This window comes from Triturus cristatus, chromosome 6 (genome assembly GCF_964204655.1).
Source record: "Triturus cristatus chromosome 6, aTriCri1.1, whole genome shotgun sequence".
In the NCBI taxonomy this organism is placed as follows: domain Eukaryota; kingdom Metazoa; phylum Chordata; class Amphibia; order Caudata; family Salamandridae; genus Triturus; species Triturus cristatus.
The window spans coordinates 501,107,942-501,131,755 of record NC_140589.1 but is presented as its reverse complement, the minus strand read 5'-3'; the positions used below and the strand labels follow the sequence as shown (position 1 = coordinate 501,131,755).

Below are 23,814 nucleotides of genomic sequence, written 5' to 3'. Positions count from 1 at the left end.
TAAGCACTGATGAGAGCCTGGTGTAATTTTAAAAGCAGCCCTCTGTTGCAGCACTGCTTTTAAAAGTAAAATTTACTGAAAAATCGTCTTTGGTAGTATGGGCACTTTAAAAGTGCTAATCTACTTTATTTTTACATTGTGGGTATCCCCAAATGTCTCCCCTAGGTGTTCCAGGGATAGGGGGTTGTGTAACTATAAGCAGGGTCCCTATGAAAGAGGTTTTATACAACCTTGTGAGTGAAAACTGCCCATTTGATTTTTCCCCAGTAAAGGAAATTCGTTACAAATTCGACTTTGGTGCTTTGGGCACTGTGAAATAATAACCAAAATTGTTGAATTTATCATCACTTGCACAGAAAATACGTTATGACTTTCTTTTCTATAACCCGAAGCCCAGCCTCTAGCACTCTTCCCTGATTGGCCAGCCCTGAGGGGATTAGCCAGGCTGCTTGATTAGGTGATAAGTGGCCTGGCTGAGCAGAGGCTATCTGATGGAGAGAGCTCTGTGGGGCACTGGAATGCCAGAGCAGGGGTTGGGCCATAAAGCATCAGCTTCAAAGGAAGAACAGGTCAAGCAAGCCAGTAAGCCAGGGCCACCCCCTCTCGCTACCAGATGGGAAGTTTAAGATAGGAATTCAGAGATGTGAGTGTGGGGAGTTTATGGAATTAAGCTATACCTTGAGTTTAGTTTAATTAGCTCTTGCTGCTCTGCTGAAATTTCAGCCATGATGGATTTTGAGAGAATAGTGCTTTCTGGAACAAGAGTATGCCACACTTTGGAGGAAGTTGTCATGCTTTGGGGTGTTGCTCTGCACCTCATTAGACAGGGGTACTCCCCTGATTGTTGCTAGAGAACACTATATTTATATGTGATAGGCCCAGAGCCTCTCAGCTCAACTGCGTGATACTACAAGAAGGAGGAAGATTGTCCTGCTGGAATCCTAATTTGCACCCAAGGGCCTGCCTGGTTAAGACTGCGCCTGCTGCACTATCTGGGACAACAGCTCTGAGGACTTTGCCTTGCTTCAAGAAGGAGTAAGGAGTGGAATCCCTGCAGCTACAGGTTAATAAAGCTAAACTGACCCTTCTCCAGAAGAGTCCCCTCATGGAGTGTGTCCAGTGGGGTTTTAAGGGGTTGACCAAGAGCATTGTGGAAAGTGAAGTCCAGGCCTGCCAACGACCATCTAGGAGATTCCAGACCCTTGGATTATTATTTTGGACACTTGGAACCCTCCATGAGACCTTCTGGAAGGGCCTACAGAAGTTTGGAAAAGTTTGGGAGACTTTTTGAAAAAGGTTCCAGGAGGTGACCGACCCGAGCGCGAGAGGCAAGCCGGCCATCTTCAACCACGACCCGGCCCGGATTAAAGGTTCATCCCGCTGAATAGCTCCGGAGATCCTACTTCCAGAGTTTGGCTGGGAGCTCCCTGAAAGTCAAGCCTGTGAACCCTCACTGAATCCAGACTGGTGGAGAGCAGAGAGGTCCCTCAGTGGAAAAGTGTAGAAATCCGAAGGTAAAATTTTGACCGAGCCCTACCATGAGGAGTATGGGGTAAGCGAGCAGGGCTCCGTCGTGGTCGGCCTCAAACGTTGACTTTGTCATGGTCACACACGGCCAGCTGTCCAGAAATGGCACTATTAGTTTCTAAGCACTAGAAAGTGTTTATTCTTTAAAAATTGTTATCTCTGTTTCCCTACATTGGGTTTTTATGGTTCTGGTGTCATTTTAAAGATTAAAATATCTCCAGGGTGCAGTGTACTTAAAAGGTAGGGCATGTACTTTTAAAGTTTTACATGTCCTAGAAGTGAAACACTCTTAAACTCGTTTTTCACTACAGCAGGGCCTATCTCTCTTATAGGTTAACATGACAGCTGACTTTCAAATGAGAAAAGATGGAAAAGGTAAGTTTGGTGTCTCTGTACTCACAATTTAAAAACACATCTTTTAGTAAAGTTGTTTTTTAATTGCATGTCTGAAAATGCCACTTTTAGAAAGTTGGCACCTTCCTACTTTAACCATTCTATGCCTTCTGCCTGTCTCAGGAATACCCGTCTGGGTTGGGAGACAGCTGAGCTTCTTGCATTCATTCTAGACAGTCACACACAAAGGGAGCTGAGATGTACTGCTCACATTCTGATAGCCCATCATCAGGAAGAGGGGTCTTTCTGAGCTATAGTGAGCGGGAGGAGCTGGCACTTGAACCTGAATAAGGTGGTGCCTGTCCCACACAAATGGTTGCATAGCCCCGTTTAGTAAGTATGGAACTAGGGCAGGACAGGGCAGCATCATATGCACTACAAAGACCTTTCTTTGACGTCTCCCTACTTCAAAGGCTAAAATGGGTATAAGTACTGGACCTTGGACACCATACAGGGAGTAAACTTCTGGAACTGAGGACATTCTACCAGGAAGAAGAGCTGTTGTGCTACCAGGAGGAACTGCCACTTTGTTGCTTGCTTTGCTATTCTGGTCTGCTGCCTGCTGATTCTTGCCTGTGAGTAAGAGGACTGGACTTGACTCTCTATATCCTGTATCTGTAAAGGTTCTCCAAGGGCTTGTTGGGCTTGCCCCCTATTTCCGAAGTCTCAGGCATATCAAAGACTTCATCTGCATCTTACTGCCAGCCCTACTCTACCAAGTGGTGCCAAATCTAGTCCTCGGCCCTTGGAAGTGAGTGTTTGGTGCTGCAACCAAAGAAACCAATGCATCAACACCGAAGTGTCCATCGGAACTGGCGTCTTTCTCTGCAATATCTGCCTGCCCCGAAGTTGCGGAGACCTCTCGCCGACTGCATTACGCAATGACCATGACTTGCAATGCAAACTCAACTTTGCCGATGCAGCACCTCCGCATCACCACTGCTGCATGATTCTAGGACCCAGCATCGTCGACATCTGCTACACATAGCACCCGGACTCCGAAGCATCCCGGGTCCTGAGAGGCTTTGTGCAAATGCTTCACTTATGTGTAGCATGCATCATCTACAGCCCAGCTGTTCAACATCTACGCATCGGCCTGATGCACATCACTTCTTGACATCGACACATCTATGACGTTGCCCAATGTCAGAAACGATGCATTGCCTTTGACAGCTATGCATCCCATCCTTTCCTCAACACATCATCCCGAGCATCGATGCAACCAAGGTACTGTCAGTGAGTCTGCATGACTCATGAACCCGGCCTGCTCTCGATCGTGGTTGGACTGAACTTTTGGATTTGCTCTGGTCAAGTGCGACCAGATAGCCCCAGTTGGAGTTATTGATTTCTAAGCACTGCATTTTGTTTAATCTTGCAAAATTCATAACTTGATTTGTACATGTTGGATTTTTTTGTTTTGGTCTTGTTTTACTCAGATAATTATTGCCTGTGAGAAGTTGGCCTGGTATATGCTGTCCACTAGTTACAGTGGGCACCCTGTACCAGTCCAAACAACCCCTTATTGGTTATAGATTAAAGACAACCTTTATTGAAAGCTATCCTAGTGGTAGCTATGGAGAGCAGCCTTCAGGCTAAGTCTTGAAGGAATGTAAAGCAGCTTGTTTTACCACTCTATAATCTCTTGACTGCCTAAATGAAAGACAACCACACCAGGTATATATATAAAATATATGTATTTATTTCTAAACACACTCTCCTAGTCTCTTTATGAGACCAGAGGTCAAAACACATAAGTTACACTTCAAATATGACAGTAAAATACCACAAATACACGTCAGGCCCTAGGGGTGAACCAAACCATATACTAAAATAGTGGCATAAGAACCACGACTTAACTAGACACAAGGCCTAGAGCCTGTAGAATCACTGGGACCCCAAGGAACCACCCAAGGTAGTGGCACAGGGGACCCACAGGGGCGGTGTGCAGTGTGAGAACACACCCGCAAGCTCCCGTTAGCTTCTATGGGGAAAGTCGCGGTTAGATTTTTAAAGATTAATGACACTTAGAATTGATTCAGGACCAAACCCTTTGGGACTTAGGAAGTTCTCAGGCCAACACCCATGAGAGCACTGGAGTACTTGTGTTACCTCACCCAGGGAAGCCGGGTGCATAGGTGTCAAATGGCGTTGGGTCGCGTAGTCGATTTCAATGGGAGCTGGCGAAGAAGTGCTGCTGCCGGGAAGATGTGAAGTGTCCAGAGATATTCAAGCCTGGATCGAAGTCGAGAAGAACCTGAAAGCAGAGGGGACTGAGTCCGGGTCACTTGCCAGTGACCAGGAAGGCAATAGGCGAATGCCCACGGATGTTGGGGGTTTTCAGGTGAAGGAGGTGAAGCTTGACTCTTCAGCTACGAGGACCAGGAGGCGTCAAGGACAACCAGGAGCTGGATTCGAGCTGTCACACAAAGGATGTAGAGTGCTGCAGTGTTGGTGCTCGGATTGGACACAACAAGCCTTGGCAACAGCAACCCATGCGGAAAGGAGAAAGATGCTTCGGTGCAGACCAGCAAGGTCCGAGGGACTCACCACTTGGTTGGGAGTCAGGGCACGTCTGGAGCAAGCAGGGAAGCCCAAGAAAATTCAAAGTTACCCCCTCAGGGACCCACCAGTCGACGGACCAAGGATCGCAAAGGGACCTCAGGAGGAAACACAAAATGGCGGCCCACGGGTTACTCATGGTGGCTAGGCCAACAATCTTCAGTGGATCTTCTGCTCAAGGTGGGAGCTACAAGAAACCCCAAGCACAGCTTCAAGAGACGTTGAGAAGTCAATGCACTTGCAAAAGTGCACGGTGACCAGGAGTTCCGGTTCCATGCTACTCACGAGGGCTGTGGGTCTCAGTTTTGCTGGGGACTCGAGTCGGCCTCTGAGATGTCTGAAAATCCTCGTCCTGGACTGCAAATACTTCGGAGTCCGGCGGGAGCTTCAGAAATGCAGACCAGCAAAATGCTTCATTGGTGCCTGCCAAGCAGGGGAGTCACTCCTTGACCCCAAGGAAGATTTCTTCAGTCCCCTAGTCTTCACTAGAGCATCGAAGGTCCAGGATTCAGCTTTAGAGTTTCTTCCGGGGATATCTAAAGTTCTGGTTACAGAGCTCTAGGGACCCGCCTATGGGAGGGTTTAGAAAGAGGGGTTCCTACACCCATTTCCTTTGTCCAGTTTTGCAGCAGAGCAGGGGCTGGAAGCCCCTGAACCGGTTTGAGCTGGACTATGCACAGGGACACCAAATGCGCCCCCAGTGCAGGACTTCAAAGCACTCAGAGAGTGCTCCCACCCAGCCCCAATACACATAAGGCTGTCTGGGAGGTGGTTGCACCTCCCTGTGACAGGAAACCTATTGTCCAGGCCTCCCCTGCCAGAGTTTCGGTCAGCAGCAGGAGGCCAGACCCGTGTCTGTGGCTGCAGCATCCATTTTGTGATGCCAGGGCTCTATTAGATTTCTACCGGGTATACCAGTACTGCCATATCTCTCCCTCTAGAAGGGTGGGATCATATCCTCACATCAAGAACTGATGTGGGGGTAGGATTCCAAGGTGTTTGACACCAAACACGACATATTTCCATGCAGTCAGTCCAAAGTTAGCAATAACCGTTTTAGATATAATGCACTTAAGAGTATATGGTCAGGCTGCACCACTGACAACCCCGGAGAAGAGATTCTGAAGGCTGCAGAGGGGCTCAGCTCATGCCTGGGCACCTTCTCACATATAACCAAGCACCCTGCCTTCAGGATTGATGAGGCCTGCCATAGGGGTGACTGATAGGTTACTATGTGCAGTGATAGGTGAGGTATAGTGAACCTATACCTCAGTAAGGGATGCATGCACCACCTTACCCAGGCTGCAGTAGCAGACCTTTGGTGTCATTTTGCATGGCTTTCCAGGGTTGGCACAATACATGCTTCAGCCCCTGGTAGGCCTCTGGGGTACCTACGCCCTGGGTACATAGTATACCATATACTAGGGACTCACAAGGGTACCCCAGAATCCAATCTGGAGTGTACCTAAAGTACATGCAATCAATTTAGAGAGGAAGCAGTGATGCTGGGGCCCTGAATAGCAGGGTCCCAGCCAGACTAAAGTCGAAAAACAGTGAAAAATCAGCAAAAAGTGAGGGGTAAACATGTGAAGCAGATCCTCCTCTCCTACATTGCCTCTTTGTCTAATCCAGTGTAGAGTACTTTTGTGGTGTTTTCACTGTGTTACTGTGTGTGTGTGTGTGTGTGTGTGTGTGCACACAAATACTTTACACATTGCCTCTTTAGTTTAGCCTGACTGCTCTGTGGCAAGCTACTAGATGGTGAGCACAGGTAAACTTTTAGTGTTTACTACACTTACTCGCACTAGGACTGTGGTTTCTGTTTGGACAGGGTGCATACCTCTGACAACCAGAAACCCAATTTATAACAGTCACCTATAGGGTAGGCCCTAAACAGTCCATAGGGCATGGTGCAGTGTATTTAAAAAGTTGGACATATACGTTTAACTTTTACAAGTCCTGTAGTGAAAGACCCATGAACTAGTTTGTCACTACTGCAAGGACTGCATCTTCCACAGGATAACACTGGGGTACCTATTACATTTAATAAGTGCTAACTTTCGATTGGGAGCAAGTAGGAATTTCGAATATGTTATCTAAAGAATTGTAAATGAAAACCCTCTAATGGTAAAGTCGGATTTCTAGTCACAATTCTCAAAAAGGCACTTTTGGAAAGTATGCATTTTTCTTTCCAAACCATTTGATGGCTGCAGCCTGCATCCTGGGTCACGTGATTCGGTGTAGTTGTCAAGTGGTCTTTGTGTATTACTCCTAAACAGTCATTGTTAGACCTGGCATCATTGGCATGAGTCTCTCCTCCATTTTTTCTGTTTGCCTCCTCTGTTTACGATGTTTTTGCTGGATTATTGCTTTGGGCACTGTGCCACTGCTGATCAGTGCCACAGTGCAAGTGCTCCCTATGCTAAATTGTTACGTTGATTGGTGTTACCATGATTGGCTTGGTTGACTTACTGTTCAGACCCTAGTCTAGTGCACTGCGCGTGCCAAGGGCGTGTAAGTTAACTGCTGCTGGTGGGCTTGCAGCACTGGTTGTGCCACCCACAGAAGCAGCGTGCAAAATGTGTCTCAGGCCTGCCACCGCGGCGCCTGCGTGCAGTCCCTGACTGCCATGTCGACTTGGTAAGGAAACCTACTTACCAGTCTCTAAACCTTCCCTTTGCCACATTTCAGACACCTCTATGGTAGGCCCTAGGGCAGGGTGCATTGTTGGTAAAAGGTAGGTCATGCCCTGATGTGTGTGGCATGACCTAATAGTGAATTACAGCCATTTTCGTTTTTCACTATTGAAGGGCTACCTGCCTCCAATAGGCCAGACTGGGCAGACTGATTATTAACTCCATTATAATCTATCTGACTCAGGGAGCATGGTAGCAAGTCGAGTTTAGTATCCCTGAACTCAGAATTTAACAACACACCCTTTAGGCTGGATGGTTTTTAAATTCTATGTTTGAAAATAGCACTTTTAGAAAGTGGCTATTTTCTTGTCCAACTATCTACCGGTCTCTGCTGGTTTGGTGTGTGTGTCAGGGGCTGAGTGGCTCCAGAGGTCTGAGTGAGTCAGTGTGGGGTGAATGGGGCGTTTACACGTAGAGTGAGGGAAGAGTAGCCTGCCCTGCCTGACACAATACTGGCCCCGCCTCCTGCTGGGCGACTGATAGCCCTGCTCCTACCAGTGACAATACTGGCTCCGCCTCCTGCTGGGCGGCTGAGGACTCTGCCCTGCCCAGTGAATAGGCCAGGTGCCTCTGCCTGGCAACACCCACAACAAACCTGAGATGGTGGGAATCGCCCTGCTTGGACAAAGGGAACAAAGGGAAAAAGGGGTATAAGAGAAGGACCCCTGAACCAAGAACTCAGATCACTTCTGACAAGGAAACCTGTACCAAGGACAAGAAGCCTGCTGATCTAAGGACTTGCCTCCCCTTTCTGCCAGAGTGCTGTTTTGCTGTGGAGGAACCTGAAAAGCTGCTTCTTTATTTTTGCCAAGGAACAAGGAGAGAGGAACTTGGTGTGTACTCTCTGAACACTTGCTAGGAAATCTCCAAGGACTGGAAGAGTGCCAGTCTCCTGCTGAAGTCACAGGGCCAAAGGACTTCACCATTTGCTGAATTGCTGGAAAGTGTTGTTTCCAGTACACAAGGGAAAATCTGCAGTCTCGACGCCACCGACGCCGCCGAATCCAGCTCGACATCGTGAGTAACGGCTCCAGTGTCCCGAGCCTTCGACGCCGGCCGCCGGGCCCGATCGACGCCAGCAGCAACGCCAGTGAGCAGTGGGTATCGGCCCCGGCTCCAAGTGACCCCGTCCCGACGCCGGTATCGACGCCAGTGAGGAGTGAGTATCGGCTCTACCTCCAAGCGACCCCGTCCCGACGCCGCTGCTGATCGCATCGACTCGACGCCCTTCTCGACGCCGTGAGCGCTGCTCCGGCCCGACATCCCTCGACGCCGCTGCGGATTGACCCGACTCCGAGGCACGACCTCGACGCCGATCTCGACGCCGTGGATCATCGTTTTCTTCGTTTCTCAAGGTACTGTACTTGTGGGGTCTGTTGCAACTCCAGGCTCGACGTAGCGCTCCTCGCGGTCGACGCCGAACCTTGGGAATCTTGTAGACTCGACGTCGTGTGACTCCTGTGGGGGTTACATTGTTGCCAAAGAACTGTGCTCAGAAGAATACTTTGCTAAAGAACTATTTGCCAAGAAGAAACCTTACTTGAACTATTATTTTTCCTTCCAAAGAGTATTTATTAAGACTGTGGTATATTTTTGTCGTTATTTGGTCTTGTGCTAAGCCTTATATAAAAATACTATTTTTATAATAACTTCTGTGTCGTGTCCATCTGTAGTGTATTCACTTTATTACTGTATGTGGTCATAAATGCTTAACACACTGCCTCTGAGATAAGCCTGTCTGCTCTGCCAAGCTACCAAGGGGGTAGCAGGGGTTATCTGAGTGTGTAATCCCCTTGCCCTGACTAGAGTTGGTAGGTCCCTATCTGTCAGAAGTGTATACCTCTGCCAACTAGAGACTGCCGGTTCTAACATTGGTGGTCAGCGGTGAGGATTTGAACTTTGCATTTATGACTCATGTGCAGTGATTAGTGTACGCTACATAGTGAAAGCAGACCATAACGCAGCCACAGTCTGGTTGGTAGGATTGCCTATTTTTGTTCTCCGCTTTCCTGGAGCTTATTTTCTTAAACACTGCCAGTTTTGACCATGGAGAATGCCGGAGCTACTACACCTGTGGAGATTGTTGTGGGGGAATTCGATAAGGAGAAGATAGATTCCTACACGCTAAAAGATCTAAAAGGATTTTGCAAGCAGTTTAAAGTTCCTACCACAGGTGTCTCAAAGAAAGAGGGCTTCCTCAAAGCGCTGAAGGCCTGGTTAGAGGCCAGAAATCCCTCTGATCCGGTGGTGGTACCGGAAGAGGAAGAAGAAGAGGAAGAGGAAGAGCCCACAGGTGGGCCAGTGTCATCTCCAGGCAGTAGTGCGTCCTCTAGGAGCCTTTCCCCCGAAGAATTAGAAGACAGGGAGAAGGAGAGGGGGTACAAGTTGGAAATGGCGAAACTTAAATTAGGAGGGCAGTTGGAATTAGAGAATGCAAGAAGCAAGAGAGAAGCTGAAATGGAGAGCAAAAGATTAGATTTTGAGAGAGAGAAATTAGCGTTTGAACGTGAGAAGATGGTGAGGGAGATGGAGCTTAAAACTAAGAGTTTAGAGTTGAATCCCTCTGGTGGCAGCACTCCATCCGTGCCTGCAGAAAGTAGGTTTTATTTTCCTAAGGATGTGATCAAAGATTACAGTAAGAATGAAGATATTAGCCAATGGTTTAAAGCGTATGAGTTAGCATTGTTGGCCCACCGGGTCCCTGAGAAGGATTGGGGAACGGGGTTGTGGAGCCGCTTTACAAACGAGGGGAGAGATACCTTGTTGAGCCTTCCTGCTGAGGATAGGATGTCTTATACTCATATGAAAGATGCTTTAATGCTGAGATATGGCTTAACTCCAGAAAAGTACAGACAAACCTTTAGAGAATGTAAGAAGTTGCCTGGTACTACGTGGGTTGAATATGTGTCTTTTTTCTGCAGAACCATGGATGGTTGGATAAAGGGTAGCAAGGTTGATAGTTATGATGCTCTTTATGATTTGTTTGCTTGGGAGCACTTGTCTAATAACTGTTTTCCAGAGCTACGCCAGCACCTTGTTGACAGCAAGCTATCTAACCCTAGAAAACTTGCTGAGGAGGCGGACCGCTGGGTCAGTACCAGGGTCCACAAGGGTCCAGTGGGAGACTCAGCCAAAGGTGGGCAGGGTCCCCAGCAGAAGAGTGGGGGGGACAGGGGTAAACAGAGGGAGTTTCAGAAAGGGCCCCAAAGTAGTCCCCAAGGGAACCAAGGGAAGGGTTCCCAGCCTCCCCCTGTAAAGAAGCCAGAGGCCCCGACAGGTAAACCTGTTCACAGGGGCCCCATGACCTGCTATGCCTGTAAGCAGGTGGGACACCGTTATTATGATCCCCAGTGTCCCATGAAGGATTCGAATGCACCGCCGCGTGCACCCCCTCGTCAGGTAGCGAGTGTAGCCCTGGGAGGGGAGGAGATGGGTGCCCCCGGTGGGTGGGGTCCCGCAGAAATGTCCCTGGTCTCTTTAGGAGACGTGGAAATGGTCCCTCCAACCCCTCTGCCTAGTAACACTAAGAAATATAGGCAGTGGGTGACCATTAATGGCCATAGGGTGGAAGCTCTCAGAGACACCGGAGCGAGTGTGACAGCTGTCAAGTGTCACTTGGTGTCCAGAGAGCAGGTGGTCCCTCATGCATTCTACCCCGTTGTAGCTGCTGACAACTCACAGAGTAAGTGTGAGGTAGCTCAAGTTCCCTTTGAGTGGGGGGGGGTCTCAGGTACTCTTCAGGTTGCTGTGAGGCCCGCCATGCCTGTTGATTGTCTCTTGGGCAATGATTTGGAGGACTCCCCTTGGGCTAAGGTGGAGAGAAAAGCGCATCTGGAAATGTTGGGTCTGCCTGAGTGGGTGTGTGCGACCACCCGGTCCATGTCAGTCAGTAAGGGTGTTGATGGGGACCCGGAGCCTGAAAATACGGCCCAGGTCCCAACCGTGAAGAGAAGAGGCAGGGGGCGCGGGAAACCGTCCCCCATCGTTCCCGCGGTCCGGGAGGGAGCAGACCCTGAGGGGGATGCCCTGGAACCGACAGGAGAACAAGTGGCCGAACTGGGAGACCTGCCCGAGCTGACCCATTGGCAGCAGGATGGTGGTCCCTCCAGGGAGGAATTTTGTGCTGAACAGAAAGTGTGCCCTTCTCTTGTGGGTATGAGGCAGCAGGCCTCAGCCCAAACGACAGGTGATCAGTCAGGATCACATTGGGTCTACTGGGAGAACGACCTCCTGTATAGCGAGCCTAAGGCTGCTGAACCTGGGTCAGCCCGTGTGCTGGTGGTACCCCAGCGCTTCAGAGCCTTCCTACTGGGGTTGGCTCATGACGTTCCGTTAGCTGGACATCTGGGGCAGGACAAGACCTATGACAGGCTTGTCACCCATTTTTATTGGCCCCAGATGAGAAGGGATTCAGATATCCATTGTAGGACCTGTCAAACTTGCCAGGCAAGTGGGAAAAGTGGGCGGAAGCAGAAGGCTCCCCTCCAACCTTTTCCCGTCGTCAGTACCCCCTTTGAGCGAGTGGGAATTGACATTGTGGGGCCACTGGACCCCAAGACAGCCATGGGCAACAGGTTTATCCTGGTCTTGGTGGACCATGCCACCCGGTACCCGGAAGCCATCCCTCTCCGAACAGTGACGGCCCCCGTGGTGGGACGGGCACTGATGGGTGTTTTCTCCCGCATGGGGTTCCCCAGAGAGGTGGTGTCAGACCGGGGCACCAACTTCATTTCGAATTATATGAAGTCTCTGTGGAAGGAGTGTGGGGTAACCTACAAGTTTACCACTCCTTACCACCCTCAAGGTAATGGGCTGGTTGAGAGATTCAACCGGACCCTAAAAGGCATGATCATGGGTCTTGAAGAACCAATGAGGCGTAAATGGGACGTCCTCTTGCCATGCCTGCTGTTTGCTTACCGTGAGGTGCCACAGAAGTCTCTAGGGTTCAGCCCCTTTGAGCTTTTGTATGGTCACCCGGTAAGAGGACCTTTGAGTCTGGTCAAAGAAGGCTGGGAGCAATCTCCCAGGAAACCTCCCCAGGATGTATATAGTTACATGCTGGCCTTTAGGAACCAGACTCGGCGCTTCAGAGATCTTGCTCAGGCAAATCTGGAGGCCAGCCAGGAAGAGATGAAGCGGTGGTACGATCAGAATGCCACTCTGGTTGAGCTTCAACCTGGTCAGAAAGTTTGGGTCATGGCCCCTGTGGAACCTTGTGCGCTCAAGGACAGGTGGACTGGACCGTTTGAGGTTGTGGAGAAGAAGAGCGATGTCACCTACTTGGTGGACTTGAAATCTCCCAGGAACCCCTTAAGGGTCCTGCATGTCAACCGGTTAAAGCCCCACTTAGAAAGGTCCGAAGTGGGCATGCTCCTTGCCACAGATGCTGGGATGGAGGAGGAGAGTGAGCCTCTTCCTGACCTCCTGTGTGCAAAAGAAAAAGATGGGTCAGTGGATGGTGTGGTCCTCTCTGACACACTGACCCCTGAGCAGCAGCAAGATTGTCGCCATCTGTTGGTACAATTCCCTGATCTGTTCTCCTTAATCCCTGGTGTCACTCAGTGGTGTGTCCATGATGTGGACACCGGGGACAGCACTCCTGTGAGGCACAAGGCCTACAGGGTGACTGACAAGGTCAGGGCATACATCAAGGAGGAGGTCTCCAAGATGTTTGCCTTAGGGGTGGTTGAGTCCTCTAGCAGTCCGTGGGCCAGCCCAGTGGTCTTGGTCCCAAAGGCTGCAGCGCCTGGTGCTTCACCAGAACTTCGGTTCTGTGTGGATTACCGAGGACTCAATTCGGTCACCAAGACTGACGCGCACCCCATCCCCAGAGCTGATGAGCTCATCGATCGGTTGGGGGCTGCCCGGTACCTTAGTACGTTTGATCTAACGTCTGGGTACTGGCAGATCGCCTTGACTGATGGGGCAAAAGAGAGGTCTGCATTCTCCACACCAGATGGGCACTACCAGTTCCGGGTGATGCCCTTTGGGATGAAGAATGCCCCTGCCACATTCCAGAGGTTGGTTAACCAGGTATTGGCCGGGCTGGAAGATTTCAGCGCCGCCTACCTGGACGATATAGCAGTGTTCAGCGCCAGCTGGGAGGAACACTTGCGCCACCTCCAGGAAGTGTTGTTGGCCCTGCGCAGAGCAGGCCTCACAATCAAGGCCAGTAAGTGCCAGATTGGGCAGGGTTCAGTGGTGTACTTGGGGCACCAAGTAGGGAGCGGCAAGGTGGCCCCCCTGCAACCCAAGATAGATACCATCCTGGCTTGGGAACCGCCCAAAACCCAGACTCAGGTGAGAGCCTTCTTGGGTCTCACGGGTTACTACAGGAGGTTTGTCAAGGGGTATGGCAACATTGTGCACCCCTTGACCTCGCTGACTTCCAGGAAGCAGCCGAGACTTGTGATCTGGACTGACGCCTGTCAGAAAGCCTTTGACACCCTGAAAACTGCAATGTGTACAGCACCGGTCCTCCAGGCACCCGACTTTTCAAAAGAATTCATTGTCCAGACGGACGCTTCAGAGCATGGTGTGGGGGCTGTTCTAGCACAGATGAATGAGGAGGGCCGAGACTTACCTGTAGCCTTCATCAGCCGGAGGTTACTTCCCAGGGAACAAAGGTGGAGTGCGATCGAGCGTGAGGCATTCGCTGTGGTCTGGGCGCTGAAGAAGCTAAGACCCTACTTGTTTGGGTCTCACTTCCGGGTTCAGACGGACCACAGGCCCCTCAGATGGTTAATGCAGATGAGGGGTGAGAACCCAAAGCTGTTGAGGTGGTCCATTTCCCTACAGGGGATGGACTTTACGGTGGAACACCGCCCTGGTACAGATCACGCCAATGCTGATGGTCTGTCCAGATTTTTCCGCCTTAGTGATGAGGACTCCCTGGGTGAAGGGTAGTTCTCCCCACATTTCAGCTGGAGGGGACACGTGTTAGACCTGGCATCATTGGCATGAGTCTCTCCTCCATTTTTTCTGTTTGCCTCCTCTGTTTACGATGTTTTTGCTGGATTATTGCTTTGGGCACTGTGCCACTGCTGATCAGTGCCACAGTGCAAGTGCTCCCTATGCTAAATTGTTACGTTGATTGGTGTTACCATGATTGGCTTGGTTGACTTACTGTTCAGACCCTAGTCTAGTGCACTGCGCGTGCCAAGGGCGTGTAAGTTAACTGCTGCTGGTGGGCTTGCAGCACTGGTTGTGCCACCCACAGAAGCAGCGTGCAAAATTTGTCTCAGGCCTGCCACCGCGGCGCCTGCGTGCAGTCCCTGACTGCCATGTCGACTTGGTAAGGAAACCTACTTACCAGTCTCTAAACCTTCCCTTTGCCACATTTCAGACACCTCTATGGTAGGCCCTAGGGCAGGGTGCATTGTTGGTAAAAGGTAGGTCATGCCCTGATGTGTGTGGCATGACCTAATAGTGAATTACAGCCATTTTCGTTTTTCACTATTGAAGGGCTACCTGCCTCCAATAGGCCAGACTGGGCAGACTGATTATTAACTCCATTATAATCTATCTGACTCAGGGAGCATGGTAGCAAGTCGAGTTTAGTATCCCTGAACTCAGAATTTAACAACACACCCTTTAGGCTGGATGGTTTTTAAATTCTATGTTTGAAAATAGCACTTTTAGAAAGTGGCTATTTTCTTGTCCAACTATCTACCGGTCTCTGCTGGTTTGGTGTGTGTGTCAGGGGCTGAGTGGCTCCAGAGGTCTGAGTGAGTCAGTGTGGGGTGAATGGGGCGTTTACACGTAGAGTGAGGGAAGAGTAGCCTGCCCTGCCTGACACAATACTGGCCCCGCCTCCTGCTGGGCGACTGATAGCCCTGCTCCTACCAGTGACAATACTGGCTCCGCCTCCTGCTGGGCGGCTGAGGACTCTGCCCTGCCCAGTGAATAGGCCAGGTGCCTCTGCCTGGCAACACCCACAACAAACCTGAGATGGTGGGAATCGCCCTGCTTGGACAAAGGGAACAAAGGGAAAAAGGGGTATAAGAGAAGGACCCCTGAACCAAGAACTCAGATCACTTCTGACAAGGAAACCTGTACCAAGGACAAGAAGCCTGCTGATCTAAGGACTTGCCTCCCCTTTCTGCCAGAGTGCTGTTTTGCTGTGGAGGAACCTGAAAAGCTGCTTCTTTATTTTTGCCAAGGAACAAGGAGAGAGGAACTTGGTGTGTACTCTCTGAACACTTGCTAGGAAATCTCCAAGGACTGGAAGAGTGCCAGTCTCCTGCTGAAGTCACAGGGCCAAAGGACTTCACCATTTGCTGAATTGCTGGAAAGTGTTGTTTCCAGTACACAAGGGAAAATCTGCAGTCTCGACGCCACCGACGCCGCCGAATCCAGCTCGACATCGTGAGTAACGGCTCCAGTGTCCCGAGCCTTCGACGCCGGCCGCCGGGCCCGATCGACGCCAGCAGCAACACCAGTGAGCAGTGGGTATCGGCCCCGGCTCCAAGTGACCCCGTCCCGACGCCGGTATCGACGCCAGTGAGGAGTGAGTATCGGCTCTACCTCCAAGCGACCCCGTCCCGACGCCGCTGCTGATCGCATCGACTCGACGCCCTTCTCGACGCCGTGAGCGCTGCTCCGGCCCGACATCCCTCGACGCCGCTGCGGATTGACCCGACTCCGAGGCACGACCTCGACGCCGATCTCGACGCCGTGGATAATCGTTTTCTTCGTTTCTCAAGGTACTGTACTTGTGGGGTCTGTTGCAACTCCAGGCTCGACGTAGCGCTCCTCGCGGTCGACGCCGAACCTTGGGAATCTTGTAGACTCGACGTCGTGTGACTCCTGTGGGGGTTACATTGTTGCCAAAGAACTGTGCTCAGAAGAATACTTTGCTAAAGAACTATTTGCCAAGAAGAAACCTTACTTGAACTATTATTTTTCCTTCCAAAGAGTATTTATTAAGACTGTGGTATATTTTTGTCGTTATTTGGTCTTGTGCTAAGCCTTATATAAAAATACTATTTTTATAATAACTTCTGTGTCGTGTCCATCTGTAGTGTATTCACTTTATTACTGTATGTGGTCATAAATGCTTAACACACTGCCTCTGAGATAAGCCTGTCTGCTCTGCCAAGCTACCAAGGGGGTAGCAGGGGTTATCTGAGTGTGTAATCCCCTTGCCCTGACTAGAGTTGGTAGGTCCCTATCTGTCAGAAGTGTATACCTCTGCCAACTAGAGACTGCCGGTTCTAACAGTCATGCAAAGAAGAATAGGTATTGGCAAGATGAGTCATCTCTGAGTTGATGAGGTGGAGGACTGTCACCTACCACACTTGCACATCACAAAGGCCCTGCCTGAGCACAATCATACAGTGTCCGAGACTAGTCTTTCATGACCCCAGACAAGCTGGGGCCAAGGTAGGGAGGCAGAATATTCCAAACACCATATGGGGTGGAAACCTCCTGAACCTTCTACTACTTCAAAGTGGGAACCAGGTTTAAATAATGGACCCTCAGACTCAACTCTTCAGTACACCTCTGCACCTGTGAAAGACTCAGAAGGACTGCTAGGCTGCTCTGCAAGGGCAGCTACTCTGCTGCCCTGATGCCCTGCTACCTGAGCGAAAGGACTGGACCTGCACCTTGCACCCAGGCCCACCAGAGTGATTCCAAGGGCTGGTTGGCTGGCCTCCTGATCAGAGCCTCAGGGACAGAAGAGGCTCAAACCACGTTAAATCCAGCACCTGGACTCCGTCTGATGTGAGTCCTACAACCCAAGTAGTGCTACCCCAATTCAGGACCCTTGGAAGTGGGCCTACAGGTGCACTTCCAGACCAGGTGTGGCACTCTGGGCAGAACCGATGCAGCATGACACATCTCCTCGCAGCTCAGATCCTAAACCATTGCAGCGCGATGTATCCCAACACCGTACCTCACATCACAGCCCATTGTCTCCTCAGAACCACCGATTCACAATGGATCCTCGATGCAGGCCTTTGCATCGCAAGCCCCTCGTTGACAGCATCCTCCACGATAATGCAAGACTTTGCATCGCAGCCACGCAGCTTCTTTGAAACCGCTGATGCACAACACATTTTCAATGCTAGGCTTCGCATCACAAGCCCCTTGTCAAAGGCATTCTTGAAGATGACACACGATTTCACATCGCAGCCCCTCAGCTCCTAGGAACTGAAGGTGCATGACAGATCCTAGACGGGGGATATTGTAATGCTCCGCAAACCAGGGAAAAAGGTACTTTGTCCAGCAGGCCTAACTTGGTCCCTATATCTGGCCCATGCTACATCGCTGTGGGCCTGACTTGGTGACTTTGTCCCAGTCCAGTGTGACCAGATAACCACAGTTGGCTCTTTGTGCTTCTAGACACTATTTTTATATACATTTCGAAATTGCATATCTCCTGTCCTACTGATTGGATTTTTGTCATTTTGGTCTCAAATAATTTAATACATTTTACTCAATTTTTCTAAATTGGTGTGGGATTTTACTTGTGTTGTGTTTTCACTTTATTACTGTTCGAAGTGCTGCATACAAACTTTACACATTGTCTCTAAGTTCGGCTTCACTGCTTTTGTGCCAGGCAACCAGAGGGTTGAGCACAGGTTAATTTGGGCTTTGCTGGTGTCTCACCCTGACATAAATTGTGGCTGCTTCTTGAGTAGGATTTCACCCAACTCATCTATTAACTCAATTTCCTACACTAATCATGCACACTTGAACTAAAAGAACATTGTTGATCTCAAGAGTCTTTAAATACATTTTAGATCCAGAGAAATATTGATTGACGTAGATTCAATTTTTCGATTTTGATTTTTGGTGCCAATCCACGTGGAGGTCAGGCATAAGTGAATATGCAGTTTAGATTGGGTTTGCTTCAGCACTAAAAGTTGAATGTGGGGCTCTCTGGGGGTCTCTGACTGTCAAAGAGTTAAAATGATTTCATGCTGATTTTGATCTGCAGAGCAAATAATGGAATAGAAACGTGTAGCTGTCCACTATGCAGATCATAGCAACAACGCATGGGGGAGAAGATTGCTTACTGTAAGAACTGGGTTTGTGCTTTGCCAAATAATTTATACTCTTGTTTTCTAAAAACCAAATCTGGGAGCGATTTCGATTTTGCATCTCAATGGCAAACGATGTTTGGCTTCCACCTTGATCTTAAAAAGTACTGTTGAACAGAATTGGTTAATAGAAGAAGTGTGCAAGGTTGTGAAATGGTTCTCAAGCAACACTTTCTGAAAATCTTTGGAACGTTTTTACCATAAAAAAGTTGAGAAGTTCATCCACCAAACATGTAATCTGAAAAATTGGGGATTTTGGGTTATATAATAATATATTTATTGAGAACAATCATACAGTTAAGTGAAGTGAAAGATATACTAAACAGCGAGTTTCTCAATTTATTTCCATTAAGAAGAAGTCTGCCTAGAGTCAACCAAGTAACAACACATTGATTATCAAGTATACTTCTCAGAAATGTTTTACAGTTTTAACTCCAGTTTAAAAGAACAAGTAAGACTGAAGAAGGAACTGTTTCCACTTCACCTTTTGTCTCATGTTGGCAAGAGGTGAATCGAAAGTTCTCATACCTGAAAAAAACACGAATCCATCCTTTCTTATGCTGTGTTATGCTCTTATTTTTCCCAAGGCAGCTAATTTCTTTTTCTTTTCATCTACATTTTGGAGCATGGGGAAAATAATGGGAAGGAAGGCAGGTTGCAACTATGGGCTAGAAGTACTAAGCATTTTATCAATTAATATTTCCTTAAAAAAATAGGGCGCAATAGGAAGAAGTTTGCTTTACTATAAAAGCAAGCAATGACATGCTGATTTGCGGACCCCAGCAGCCCTCCACCCCTGTGATCGCCGCCAATCGTATCGAGTCACAACTTGCAACCTCCCTCATTAATATTCATGAGATTGGTTGGATCTGACACACTATGATTCAGAAATTTAAGAATGAACCTATCAGTACAAAGGTTGGTACTTAAAATTCTTTACTGTTTATGGATAGCACATCTTGCATTATTTGAGCTGTGAATAGTGGTGGGTAGAGAACATTGAAAGACGTAGGGCAATAACACCCTCCACAAATTTGACCAGGTGAGCGTCCAAGGCGACCAAGCTATACCCTTTTTAAAAGAGTTCGATTTTGCTCCTGAAAAGAGTTTGAAAAAGTTGATTTAAGTGATGCATTCCACTGCACACATTTCACATAAATTGGTTAAAAATCCAGAGGCTTTGTGGGAGAACTAACACCATTTATTTATTTAAAGGTTTTATGTAGAGCTGGCTAGACCCAGGGGTATCAGAGCGCTTTACAGGAGTATGAGGAGGAACGCAAATAAAAACATTTGTTCAATGAAATAGCAATAAGAACCATTAGACCAAAGAGAACAGATAAATACGAGTGCTATTTACATAAAGATTATATTAAGCTAAAGAGGGCAGTGAGTATTTAGGCTAGGGCAGGTGGCTAAAGAAAATATAAGGGAAGGGGAGGAAGTATAGGAGGTGGGAAACAGTGGGAGGGGGTGTGTAAGGATAGATATAGGATGAATAGATAGAGGCAGGGAGGGGAGTTAGAGGGGAGGGGAGAGAGTAGCGTGAGGGGGCTGATTAAAGAGGGGGAATGGGGAGGAGAGTGACTGGAGGGCAGTAGAGGGGAACCTGACGGGGGAGCAGAGTGGAAGTCAGTGTCAGAGGCAAGTATTATGGACCCCAATATTTGTTGAGGAGGTGCAGTTTTAGACCTTTTTTGAAGCTGAAGTAGGAGGGGCTACAGCGCAGGTCTTCAGGCAGGCTGTTCCAGATGGTTGGAGCGTTTCCGGAGAAGGAGCGTGCTTGCCCGCATTTCTTATTTAACAGAGGGGGGACTAGAACGAGGGCGTTGGTGCTCCTCATCGGTCGGATGCTGCCCGCTTTGTGGAGTTTATCTGAGAGGTACCGCGGAGTGTTTTGGTGAAGGGCTTTGTGCGTGATGCATGCAATCTTGTAGGTGGATCTGCCTTCGACGGGTAGCCATTTGAGGGTTTTAAGGGCAGAGAAGATGTGGTCAAAACGTTTGTAGTTGGAGATATTTGAATACGTTTGTGGTGCACTAGGCAAACTGTATCATCCTAGGGTGTAATGGGATTCACCTTCCCCAAGACAATTTCGCATAAGTCATGGCAAAACAATGGAGTTTTAAACATAATATCACCTGAAATTTGACAAAAAATCTATAAATATAACAAGTTGGTAAGAAATGATGGTTATGCAAGGTCACTTGACCCAACGTTTTCCCATTTTTTAGCATCTTTCTTCAGTTAATTTTTCAATCCAACCCTTTCAAAGTGTGCAATATACAGTAAAATCGCATGACTCCGATGCTGCATTGTAGGGTGTGAACAAAAGGTACACATCTCCTAACCACAGCCCATGGACAGTAAATGCATCTTAGAGGTTCAGACAGTAATGCTACTGCTGCCTTAAAAACACATTTCTCATTATTTATATATCGGCAATTTTCATTTCTGTTTTCTTCTCCATTAGCACACGGTGGGGCCTCTTGGACTACAAATAACTGTTGTTGATAAAGTGTACTTACCCTCTGACCTTCTTTTCCAGGGGCACCAGGAGAACCCTCTGGCCCACGGGGGCCCTGCAAATAAAGATATTATGATAAATAACTTCGAATCATATATATGCTTGCCTTGTACTTACATATCATTACAAGGAGGCATGTGCTGAATTGTTGGGATTGGATTTAAAGATGGGTCACAAGAAGTAAACTGCAATAATGACAGGTCATTTGGAACTCGTTCTATGTATCTTTGCACAGTTCAGTAAATTATGCTTTGGTACTTGTATGATTGACCATTACAGGAAAACATTTTCACCAAATGACCAGTGCTACATCAATATTACATACAGAATAATCAGTGCAAAATTCAGCTTAAGACTGGTCAGCTCAAGAATGGTGCAAAACTGCCCAGCATCAGAGAATTAGAGAGTATGGGTGAGAAATCGCTCGCCACCGGTGCAACTCATGTGATCCGGCATCTAATGTTCATTCATACACCGAAAAACATCTGCCTCTTTGGAGAGTCATGTGTACACAGACATAATTACAAATTACAACTGTCAGTGACTGTGGGCATTACAGTGTATAGCAAAAACCATTCAAAGAAAATAAAATGGTGGCATTTTACCATACTCCTGAGCAATGTTCTATTCTTGATCCCTGGCACTTCTGCCCCACCCTGTCAGGTCCCACAGGTGATATGGCCTTCAATAAGCCAAGTGGTCTTTCCAAACAGGTTTTGATTGGCACCTAATTTCAGTGTCAGCCTGGATGAAGACAAGGCAGTCTGTCTAGATATACTGCATGATGCGCTAGGCATTCACTTTTGAACATAATTAAGTTTTCCACAAGTAATAAAGATACTATTTTCATACCTCAATCTGTGAGGGACTCCTCATGGGCAAGAAATTGCCCAAATCCTCATGGATTTAGACAGATTTGGGTCTATCCGAAGATCCAGCTCCTAATAGAAATAAAACACATACACCCACTTACACACCCACACAACCACTCACACACCCACTCATACAGCCACTCACACACCCACTCACACACCTACTCACAGACCCACAAAACCACTCACACACCCACTCACAGACCCACACAGCCACTCACACCCCCCTTAGAGACCCACCAAACCATTCACAGGAAACACAGCCACTCACATAGTCACTCACACATCCACTCACACACTCATACAACCACTTACACACCCAAACAACCACTCACTCACCCTAACCACCACTCACACACCCACTCACAGACCCAAAAAAACACACAGTGTACTCCAACACCCACATACCATCATTTGTAGCTTAAGTTTCGGATAAGCATCAGTCCCATTGAAATCTGCATTGAATCTTGGTGTTGTAGTCAAAAAGAATTTGGGCTTTAAAACTCATGTTGGTAAAAAACATTGCTAAGCCAATAGGTTGGGTATTGGCTGTCAGCCTTTTTGTCTTGGCCAATGTATGTTTTGTTTTGTCTAAAAGCAAATATAGTTTATTGATCTAAAAAGTAACACGTTTCCATAGTCCCTGGCACTGAAGGGAAGTGTTTTATGTGTGAATATGCTTCTTGTGAAATAATGTTAGCCTGTGACTGATGTGGATTTGCCCATTGCCTATGCTGTAGCGGGTGGAACAAAATGTGATTGACACAATAACATACCAATATAGGAAGGTAGCCGATTGAAAGTCCCTATAAGAATACATACTATACATATCATTCCAGTAAAAGCAAAAGGTCTTGACTACCGCCAGACGTAAAGTGTATATTTTCCTGCTTTTTCCCTTAAGTTGCGGAACATATGTTCTTTGATTTCACAACACAAACAAATATTTTAGGTATTCTGGGCTATTGTACAGACCTTTTTGGGGGGGCCCTAATCAAGCTTGTATTAAGTTTTCAACAATACAGAATTTGGGGGCATATTATCAAGAGTGGCGCTAAAATTATTGCCGCTTTAACGGCAGGAAACTGCAGCAAAAGCGGCAATAATGGGCTTGATAATATGCCCTTGAGAATTCGCATAGAAGCCCATGTTCAAACCAGAACATGGGCTTCTATTGGAATTCACGAAATTCGCAAAATGCGATGCAGCGCGCGCAACGAAATTCGTTTTATTTATTTAAATGTGTACTTACCTCTGTTCATCCATATTCCGGTGTTTATATTTCCCCCGCCCCGCCTCATTGCCCCACGGAACTCCCTCCACGGACCGCTACTGCTTTGTACTCACCTGTGTTGTAACGTCCTGCATAGTAAAACTGCATTATACATGTTGCACACAACGCTATGTTGGTTAGTCAAAATAATAACCTTTAATTTCTCCATATTTAATTTTTAAGCTTTCTCTCTCATCCAGGATGTCACTATTGTCATTAGCCCTGGACAACATTTTATTTACGCTGGCACAATTTGCGTAACTTTGGGAAATTTATGTATTTATTATTAGTCAGAAAATAACATAATCATGCAATTATGTCGTAGTTTGCAGGAATAATAAAGTATGGGCTACAGGAAGACCGCAAAGAACCAAAACATGAGCAGCTGTTTGCAGCAATTGCCTGTTGGCGCTTTTTCTTTTGCCTGAAAGGAGTCCTCACATCAAAAATCTAAACGGGGAACATATATGGCTGTAAAATGTAGTGCTAAATGATGTATTCACATACTTATCCATATTTTTGCCGAAATGTCGTGCAAAACTAAAGCAAATTACGAAAATTGCACAAACTCATAGTTTTCATACATTTTTTCAAATGATCTTTCATCATTCCATTGGATACTCAAAACATAAGACCAGTTGAGTATAATCTGCATAAACCATATATGTTTGCGAACATGTGCAATAATACAAAAGTTCACAACCATTCTACATGACTTCAGATTAAACCATGGCCATATCATGATGGCCTGCTCTGACTCAGGACAGAGCCGAGAGCCCATTTTTTGCATGTGAGGGGCCTAAACTTCAAACATATCCTTCGGGATTTATCTGAGATAATGCTTGAACTTTAAACCGAACAAGTCTGAAACAGTGAGCAGAGATTGTCTCGCTCTGGTTCCTTTTTGTTCTGTCCAGAG

The 23,814-nt window shown here is 47.7% G+C and overlaps 1 protein-coding gene across 2 annotated transcripts in view; it reads right to left on the bottom strand.

Annotated features, from left to right (window-relative positions):
* Positions 1–23,814, bottom strand: part of COL19A1 (collagen type XIX alpha 1 chain) — a 2,198,704-nt gene that overhangs the window by 925,791 nt on the left and 1,249,099 nt on the right. For both annotated transcript variants that reach the window (XM_085610910.1, XM_085610909.1), the window contains exon 17: positions 20,752–20,805. In XM_085610910.1, the coding sequence (XP_085467036.1) occupies positions 20,752–20,805 (54 nt within the window). The remainder of the gene's footprint in view (positions 1–20,751; positions 20,806–23,814) is intronic.